The sequence below is a fragment of the Vigna radiata genome, chromosome 11 (assembly GCF_000741045.1).
Source record: "Vigna radiata var. radiata cultivar VC1973A chromosome 11, Vradiata_ver6, whole genome shotgun sequence".
Taxonomy (NCBI): Eukaryota; Viridiplantae; Streptophyta; class Magnoliopsida; order Fabales; family Fabaceae; genus Vigna; species Vigna radiata.
In genome coordinates, this window is record NC_028361.1 from 6603156 (window position 1) to 6613471 (window position 10316).

The following is a 10316-nucleotide window of genomic DNA, read 5'->3' on the forward strand; positions in this document are numbered from 1 at the left end:
AGTATATGATGTTATTTTTTTATTAATAAAATAAAATAAATAAATAAATAATAAAATAATTTTTAATAGTAAAAAAAATATAAATAAAATAGAAAATAATAATATTAAATAATTAAAAATCAATTTATTAGACACTTATGAATAAAATAAATATTAAAATAAATTTCAATTAAAAAGAACATTATTGTTATACTGTTTAGTTTAAAAATTAGTACAATTCAGTTTAAAATTAGTATAGGTAAAATTAGTGTAGTTTACAATTTAATTAATAGTTCAGTTAATGCAATTTACAATTCACAATTCAGTTAATAGTTATATTCAGTTAGTGCAGTTTACCGTTGTTCAATTCAGTTCATATTGTAATTTAGTACAATTTAGTATAGTTCAGTTTGATAAAACAAAAAACAGTTCAATTCAGTTCACTTTTTAACAATGCAATAGAGTTGAGTTCAACTTGCCCACCTAACCACATATTCAAATTTTGTGCAAGTTGTCATTTCCCTGGCTAAAGGTTATTAGAACTATTAGACCATTTGTATATTTTCACGGAAAAATATATTGAACAATTGTTAAATCCAGAATTCAATAGCCACCAGCTGCTGAGACAAATGCACAGCAGATACAATCAAAAATGAAAATACTTTTCACGCTATTGATCGTCCAATCTTTAGAGATTATATTCAGATATAGATGGAAGAACATATGGGACTTAATGGAATGAAAATGGCAGATTATTGCTAGGATGAAGTCAATACAACTTCAAATATTGAGGAAAAATTAAGTTTTGCAGAACATTGATGTGGAATTTATTACTTTCTTTGTTGGGAGGAGGACCTTGGAGATGTCAACAAAATGAGATGTCTCAACAAAAATTCCTGGCAATTGGATAATGTTGTCTATTCCACTTCAGAGTAAGATGACATAAAAATACTTCATAAAAACTCAATTAAATTAAAATTTAAATGCATTTAGGAAGAACTTAAAATTTAGTCAAGTCTAATTTCAAACTTCTCTCAATTAGAATTGTTTGAAATACTCAACTATTTCGATTAATAATTTGCATAATTTATATAATTCAAACAATTTAAAGCTCAACAATTAATTCATCAATTTACACATACCTATGCGGACAATTTTCGTTCCCAAAATTGAGAATCCGACAATGCCATAAAACATGACTCAATTAATGAATAATAATCTAATTTCTAACCATTATTGCACGCTTAAGACTAGATAAAAAGGGAGAACCAAATAAAAAAACAATGAAATAACAACATAAGAATGTTTCATCAAGTAGATAATTAGTAGCTTTCTAAGACACGAAGTAACATTCAGAACTTTCAAAAGCCTTTAACATTAATGTCAGCATGTAAACTTCAATTATGTTCGAGAAAGCTGAAGAAATACAATAAAAGTTTGATATGAAACCCAACCAAAATTTCGAAATGGCACAATTCTACTTGACATGGAAATAAATGCAGAGCGACTCCAATCATAGAGCAGAAGCTTAAAGCCTTCTACCCCTCCTTCCACTCTTTCTACGTGTGCTGTCGGAAGGAATGGGAGTCACATCCTCTGAAAAAATTAAAAAACAATAATTAACATCTAGCATACAATACAAAATACAAATGCTATACAAATGAAATCAATTAGAAAAGAAAACCGGAAAAAAATGGATACAAAACTAAATTAAAAAAACCAGTTAGCTACTATTCGTCTTAAACAACAAATGAAAAAGGACAACCAGACAATTGAGTACGAGGTAATCAAATTGAACTAGAGGTTTTCTCTTAAAAAGCAAATACCTATGCGACCAATTTTCATTCCAGAACGAGCAAGGGCTCTAAGAGCAGATTGAGCGCCAGGACCAGGTGTCTTTGTCTTGTTTCCACCAGTGGCACGGAGCCTGATATGAAGAGCAGTTATGCCCAGTTCCTGATAAAAATAATTTGAAACAATACATTATTAAGTTTGGCAGCTTCAAAGAAACAAAAAGCAGAATCATACTCACTATAGATTCACAGAGCATGAACAGAATAAAAAAGGTGAAAGAAAGAAAAGCTAGCCAAAACAATTGACCCGTGATATTGGCTTAGCAAACAGGGAGATCAAAAAGGAATTCTACAAATTCATAAGAGCGGCATGACGATCACAAAATTTAACATGGCCAAAAGAGAAAAAGTCATTGTACTAATTTGAATCCCACTGACCTTGCATCTGGCAGCAACATCCTGTGCTGCAAGCATAGCAGCATAGGGAGATGATTCATCTCTATCAGCTTTAACCTTCATCCCACCTGAAATTAAAAAGCAAAAATACGTAACTTATAAGTTAAGCACATTATAAAGCTAAGTCATAAAATATGTAAAGAACAGTCGGTTTCCCATATCTACTAAAAAAAGAAAAGATTTGACCACAATTTTCTAATGGCAAAGGATGTTAGCATGGTTATAAGGAAATAAGTTTCAACAAGTACTGTAAGTAAAACACTCAAAAATCTTCAAGACAAAGCCAGATAAGGTTGTAAAAACTGGAGGTCAAATCTCAAAGCTCCCTCCATCGTAAGACATGGGAATACTTAAGTGTCAGATAAGGATCATAAAAGCACATGTATTAACACTCTAACAACAAAGTTGATCGGGGATTAAAAAACAAAAAGCATATGTATCAACACTTTAACTTAACATCCACTGAAATTGGATATGGGCAATTTCGTTATCATTGACAATATTATAACATGCGAAAAATTGAAAAAATAAAAGGAAAAAGTATAGGCGTTACACAATATCCATTAAATTGGTAATGGTAAAATGGAATAATAGCATACAATCAATTCACTCCTATAATGTGAATAAAAGCAACCATACCAGTTATGCGAACAAGTGTTTCCCTCCCAGACAAGTCAGTGACATGCTGCAACCATAAAAATCCTAAATTAAACTTAAACAATTGAAAATTGAAACCACAAAATAAAAAGAAACGCAAATACTTACAATGAATGTGTCATTGAAGGAAGCAAAGATGCGAGCGACGCCAAAGACGTGTTCACCGTCTCTAACAGCTGGACCTAGAGTCACATTTTCTTCTTTTGGCTCTCTAACCTTTCTCCTCGACTGTAAAAAAACAACAAAAACCCTGTCAGAACAGCTACCATAACAACCCCTACACACCACTGAGTCCTAAAATATAGGGTTTATATGATTGATCAATCGATGTACGAACCATGTTTGTTGCAACGCGGCGTAGAGATTCGGGAGATTAGATGAACCCTTCGGCGTTTAGAGCTGTGCTGCTGCAAAGTGAAAGGGGGAGGCTGCCTTTGTTTCGATTTTATATATGAGAAGAATTAGGGTTTTTCAGAGGGAAAGTAAATCAATTTACCAAGTTACCCTTCAACTTTTTTGTTTTTTAAATTTGTGATTTTAAATATATAATTAAATGACCCTTAATTTTCCGTCTTCTTTTTTCAGTATTAATTATAAATTATAAATAGCATTGCTTCTATGACACCTGTCTTGTCATATTCTTTCTGAAAAAAGTTATTTTGTTGAGTTTTAAAAATATAAAGAAATTATTTAATCTCATATATATATATATATATATATATTTATATATATATATATATATATATATATATATATATGTGTGTGTGTGTGTGGATACATTTTTTTTCTATTTTACCTTTAATAATACAATTTTTAACTTATTTACCAGAGATAATTATATAAAATTCTCATTAATTTCAGTTTTTTTTATATAACTGATTTTTATTTTTAAAATTTAGATTAAAATTTTTATTAAAAATTATTCATATTTTATTTGATAATATTTTGTGATGTGCTATATTTTCAAATTTAGATTAAAATTTATATATTTATACATAACAGAACACACAATTTTTGTGTGTGTACATTTTTACTTTTCTTATTTTATTTTCAATGATACAAATCTTAACATATTTGTTAAGAACAATTATATGAAACTTTCGTCAAGTTCAATTTTATTCTATTTTTATCCATTTATTTAATTGATTTTTATTTTTCAATTTTGGATTAAAGTTTTATTAAAAACTATTTATATTTTATTTAGTATATTTTACAGTAAGTTGTATTTTTAAATTTGGATTAAAATTTTTATTAAAAAATATTTATATTTTATTTGGTAATACTTTGTTATTGGTTTTCTCTTTAAATTTAGATTAAAATTTTTACTAAAGTTTATATTTTATTTGATACTATTAAAAATTTATTAATTTAAAATTTTTAACCAACATTTTCTATTTTACGTGTTTATAATTTTGTAACTAAAAAAATCATTTTTTTCTTAAATACTAATTTGGTTCTAGTTTTGGTGACTTTTTTAATGTGATTCTAGTTTTTTTTATTCAATTAAGTTTCAATTTATTTATTTTTTTGTTAATTTTGTTCTTTTTATTAACATTAAACAGCTTTAAATAGTTAACAGCGTGTGAAATGTCACGTATTTGATTTTTTGGGTTTTTATTTTCATTTTTTTCTTTATTTTTAAAATATGATCCATTTGTTATAGTTTTTTTAATTTTTAAAACTATTTTTAAATCAACTTTAATTATATTATTAAAATATAATTATTAGACTTATTTTTTTTACTTTCATTATATAAAAAAAATAAGATTAAAATTAATTTAAAAATTTTAATAATTATATTATAGTAATATATTTAGAGTAGATATAAAATAATTTCACAAATATTTATTAAAAATGTGAATTTTAATAAAAAAATTAGTATAAGATTTTTATAAAAAAAATTGTAAATGGTCTTAATTTAAAAAGAAACCTATTTAAATAAAATTACGAAAATTATCATTGGATTATTGAATTGAATAAAATTAATTAAAACTAAAAATAAATTAAATATAAGACATTACGTAATATTATTTTTACGTCACACAACATTTACTTAACACATGAATTATATTTTAAAAATTAAGAACAAATTATAAAAGAAAAAAACACATAATACGATGTACATGGTTAACTATTTAAATGATATTAGAAAAAAACGATTAAATTGAATAAAATTAATGAAAATTGATATTTAAAAAAATATAATCATATCGAAAAATCTCAACAAAAACATAGACCATATTAATATTTAAATATTTCTAATAATTTCATTAATTATTCATTATTTCTAAACATTTTTAATATTTCATTTAACCTTTATGAATCAAGTTAACTTAACTTAAAAAATTACAGTAATATAATATTTAAAAATGCATACAGGCGGATAGTTTCTATGTTTATGTATGCTAAATTATTTATAACGTATTTAAAATATACACTTTAATAGCACAAATTGGAATATGTGATAAATTTATATCATAATTTTTTTATTATACTTAAAAGAGAAAATATATGTTAGCGTGTGAGTATTACTTTTTTTTTTCATACAATGATCTTTTTATTATATTTGAAAGTGTTTTTTTTAGATGAAATAATTGATATGGTATCTGAGGAATGTGACACCCGGGCACTGACGAGGGCGGGGAGTGATTGCCGGTGCAAGAAGCATGGTGCAGGGAGCACGGACAAGGAGCGGCTCCTGGCAGGCTTCGAGTGGAAGGGGTACATGGACGAATCGAACATACACCGGAATGAGAGGGATCTGGAGACTGTATAGGTATGGGACTATACAGTTGAAGAATAGCTTAAAGAAATTGATTTGGCTACCCATATCACCAAAATGCATTTACTTTTCGGAAGCCTAACTCATAAGAACTCCATGGTTAAGCGTGCTTAGCCTGGAGAAATTCTGGGATAGGTGACCTTCTGGGAAGTTTTCCTGGAAAGTGTGCGAGTGAGGACAAAGCACACTGGAAAGTCTCGTGGTGATGTGTGGGGATTAAGGAAAGGTAAGATCTCTACTCTAATAACAATTAGATAAACAATTTAGTAATTGTGAAACATTTTAGGTTGGTTAAGGGAAGTATGAAGAGCTAAACTTATGTTGTTAGCTTTTGATTGGGTTATTCGATGGTTGTATTTTTGTTAGCCTATATATGTTGAAGCAATGCAAAAATTTTCTTAAGTTTGTACTCACAAGTTTTTTTTTTTTTTGAATAAATACTATATACTACTCTTCTGATCGAAAATCCAAATTTAAATAACAAGATTGAATAGCTTATGATAAGTTCTTCTCACTTTTAAGTAATGATTACGCAACAAAAATACCTTGAATTTAAGAGTGTGGCATGCTAAAAGATTTAATATACTATCTTTCTGGAATTCTTTCTTAATCATTGCATAGAGAAAACTATTTTTTGTTAATCTATTATTTGTTTTATGTATGAAAGAAAAAAAAAAGTTAAATGTTTTTTTTTTTACTTTGAATGCTAACAGTTACTTAGAATTATTCTATAACTTCACCAATTAAGTTTTCATTAGGCTTTGTTGTAGTTTTTTTTTTAATTGTAAATTATAATATTGATATTATATTATAAAATTCATATCATGTTCTGTTTTTCAGTAATTATGCTATTTTTTACTAATTGAACTTATAATTATGTTGCATGCTCTAATTGAACGGGAATAAATAGGCATAGGGTAGTATTATATCTAATAAGAACCAATTAGTTAAAAGCAAAGAGTTACATTGTAATTGAAAAGATGTACGACAACAAAGAGTGGAAGTTATTGGGGACTTGTAAAGTGATTGATTGGATTACTAATTCTTGAAAAAAAAATTACATAACCGTGATTAACTGTCTGAATATGTAAGTGCATGTATTGTTAAAAAAAAATAAAAAATAATAATATTGTATAATGTTTGGGATAATTGGGGTTTGAAGGGTAAGGTTGTTGATGCATGAATTTTATGACATTGTTTGGAAGTTTTAGGTGACCAATTAGACTCTAATACATTTGTATATTTTTAGTTCATCCTTAAGTTACTGGATAAGTTTCAAAATGGTTTTGGTTGTGTGAAGTTAGATTTCAGCTTGTGTGTTAAGTGCTCACTTTATTGTTTGCTGTTATAAAATTTATATAAGACACTTTGTGGTTTGTTGTCAAAGAGGTTTGCTGTCATTACTTGTTATCAGTTGCTGTTTTGGAATTCAGCATATTCTGTCATTGCTGTTTTGATTAAAAAGCTGCAGAAAATTGTTGGCTCTATGGGTTTAAATTGCTGCAGAAAATTGTTTGCTGTTTTGATTAAAATGCTGCAGAAAATTATTTATGTTTTGTCTAAAATCCCTGCTGTATTGAGCTGTTTTAATTGTTACATTTTGTTTTCTCTTACTTTTTCTATGTAGTTACTATCATTGTGTAGTTACCTTCATTCCTTATGGAACTAGAACTTTCAGTATAATAATACTTCCAGTGATTTTGCCAAACTATTTGCCTTTTTGACCTTTATAATTACATTGTGACATTTAGTTACAAGAGTGTCTTGAACTTTTATTTATATAGGTAATTTTACAACCAATATAAATAATGCATTGTAGATTGTATATTTTGTTTCAGTAAAATTTATACTGCGTTCGATGCATGAAGTGTAAATAATTCAAGAAAATGGTCCTTCCATCAGTCAATAATCAGTGTAATATTGGGGAGTTTTTCTAAAATTCATCTTAATACCATTGGGACAAAAGCATAAATATTTATAATGCCGTCAACAATATGATATTGATTAGGAGATTATATATAAAATAAATATATTAATAGCCATGGGCCATGGGTTGGCTCCTAGTAGCGGGATGAGATTTGGTGAAATCTTTAAAAGCAAAGAAAAACTTGAATGGATAGACTGTTAATGGCCTTCACTTCCTTGCCTCGGAATAGGCTTACCCATCTCATTATTTTATTTCTTTCCTCCTTCTCCTTTTTGTCAGGTTTTCCTTGTATCATTTCCTCCACTAATTTTCCCTTATATTCTCAAAACTCATCGTTCTACCCTGCACTGTAACCAACACTTCAATTTTCAGCACTTCTCTAGTTCCATAATTATTGTCATAATCTCATTGAAATTAATTCCCTACTCTCCCTTTTCTTCTTTCATATTCATGTCACTCATTTGTTTTTTTGTTTTTGTGATTGCTCTTGTTTATCCAGAATAGATAATGTTGTTGAGGTCTATCAGGCATACTTTTTGTTGAAGAGTCCACATCAACTCGTGATAAAAATCAAATTATAGTATATAGGTAGTAATGCAAACCTCATCTTACCAAACTGATTTTTTTAAATTGAGTTAGGCAAAAAAAAAAAAAAAGACTTACTATTATAGTTTTAGGAACTATTCTAGCTAGGTTTGTTAGGTCTATTATACCACTTACTATCAAACTATTATTGGACCACCACAAATATCTAGTCTCACAGATGAGATGTCTAGTCCTTAGCATCAGTTAGTGTGTTGGAGATCCCATGTTAACTAAAGATAAAGTCAAATTGCATTATATAAGTAAGGTCAAGATTTTGTGACTTTGAGTTAGATTTAAAGCTTACTTTCTAATACTTTTTAAAAATTATATAGTATTTGAGAGTTCAAATCAATGTTGAAATTTGCTATTTTAATTAGTGAAAATAATCTAGTTATGTTTCTAAATGCCTAACTAAAGATGTTTNAAAAAAAAAACAAAACACATTCATCACNTTGTAGGACAATGCCGTTAAAGTCATTGAGTGCTTTCAAGTTCTTGTATATCACGGTAGTTTGTTACACAGTTTCATGTATTAATGAATACAAGCATTTTCCTTTACTATGCAATGATGAATTTTCGATGGTAAGCCTCTCAATTTTATCGAATGGGCAATAAATATATGGAAAGGGTTAATGTTTTTTTTTTATATTTATTTATTGACTTTGCTTAGACTGGTGAATGTTCTAATTAGCTGCTTCTTCTCTTGACTAGAGAGCTCGTTAGATTTGAATTTTTTGGCAAGACTGAGTGCATCTTTAAGTGTTGTCGTGACTTGTTTATTACATGAAGGATTTAGGGTAATTCTCTTGAGAAACACTTGATATGGTGCAAACTGCTAAGTAAGAACACATTTCATCCATATATGTACCAGAGACGGTTGTGTGATTTAGGGGATGAATTTATCCTTAACTAGTGACATAAATAATGCAATCTTAATTGTTTTCTAATATTTTCTTTTAACTAATAGGGATTCATAAGCCTAAACAATATGATGGTAGTCATTTTATTTGTATTGATTATGAGTTTTTGTGAGGTTAAGATGCATTAGCTGTGGTATGGGACATTGTTCAGTGATATATATGTTTGGATATTAGTATATTATAAGGCATGATTTTTCATGTTAGTAAGGTCATTGGGGGAGTAGTATCTTAGTCAAAATAGGTGATTGTATTAGAGGATGTGATGAGTGTAGGTTGTTCCTTCTCTTTGGTAAGTTTAATTTTCGAGGACGAAAATTTATTTGTTAGGGAGAATGTAAAAGCCAAAACTAAAAAGGGGCTATTGGACCTAAGTTGGGGGACAGTCAGGCCCATAAGGTTGAGGATACCCTGACCTTGGTAAGGGCTTTCCAAAAAAATCTGATTTCATAAGCCAGATTTCCACTCTCTCTCTCAAATCTTTTTCCCCAAATATTGCTCTGTCTTCTCTCTAAATTTCTCATTCACTGAACGATCAAATTTTAATTTGAAAGTGTTTCCTTGCTCACTGCACCGAGGGCTTCAATTTGAACTGGGCGTTCTTCCATTCCGACCGGTAAGTATATTTTCCCTTTTCTCTGCTATTTTCGAAACTTAGAGCTTGGGGTTCTACTGATTTTATGCAGTTAGAACCCTCCTTTTTCTAATTTCTGTTAAGTTCTCACTCCAAGAGTTATTCTCTACCGCCGATATGGTGGTTTATAGGTATTGTTGTTTTTCTGTCCGGGTGAGAATTTCTATTAGGAAGTCTTCAAATTAGCTTACCGTGAAAACCCAAGGTAAGGGGAGCTAGTTATTTTTGGTTGAAATTAATTTATGAGATATATGCATGTTGAATCCTGAATTGTGTGTTGATTTAAACTGTTATGTACCTGTTGAGTATAAATTGACTTGTGTTATGATGCTGAAAATTGTGCATGTAAAAATGTATTGGTTGTAAGCTGTTATGATGGGATTGATTGTTGAAATATAGATGGGTTTAGTGAAGATAAGAGGAATGGAGTTTTCTGCATATTTATTATATAAGTATGGGTACTGTAAGATTGTTTGAGAAATATAAAAAGGAAGAAGTGTTGTGAATTGGCAGAGGAGATGTGATTTATATTTTTATATCTTTACCGTGCCATGTAAAAATTTCTTAGTATGTCTTATGAATATAT

At 28.7% G+C, this 10316-nt stretch overlaps 1 protein-coding gene and 1 long non-coding RNA gene across 2 annotated transcripts in view; one reads left to right on the top strand and one right to left on the bottom strand.

Moving 5' to 3' along the window:
• LOC106776914 overlaps positions 1–10316 on the top strand; it is a 15629-nt gene that overhangs the window by 3630 nt on the left and 1683 nt on the right. The gene's annotated exons all lie outside the window — the stretch shown is intronic.
• LOC106776913 (40S ribosomal protein S14) lies at positions 1302–3346 on the bottom strand. Its single transcript, XM_014664386.2, has 6 exons — positions 3223–3346; positions 2994–3113; positions 2868–2913; positions 2211–2296; positions 1806–1935; positions 1302–1575 (listed from the first exon to the last, which is right to left on the bottom strand). The coding sequence occupies exons 1-6, from the start codon at positions 3223–3225 to the stop codon at positions 1508–1510; spliced, it is 453 nt and encodes a 150-aa protein (XP_014519872.1). The 5' UTR covers positions 3226–3346; the 3' UTR covers positions 1302–1507.

Excerpts from the sequence above, each read along its gene's own strand:
- LOC106776913 (XM_014664386.2), bottom strand. Across the intron at positions 2,914-2,993 it reads CCTTCAATGACACATTCATT|CATGTCACTGACTTGTCTGG; the intron begins GTAAGTATTTGC and ends TTATGGTTGCAG. Across the intron at positions 1,576-1,805 it reads AATGAAAATTGGTCGCATAG|AGGATGTGACTCCCATTCCT; the intron begins GTATTTGCTTTT and ends TAATTTTTTCAG.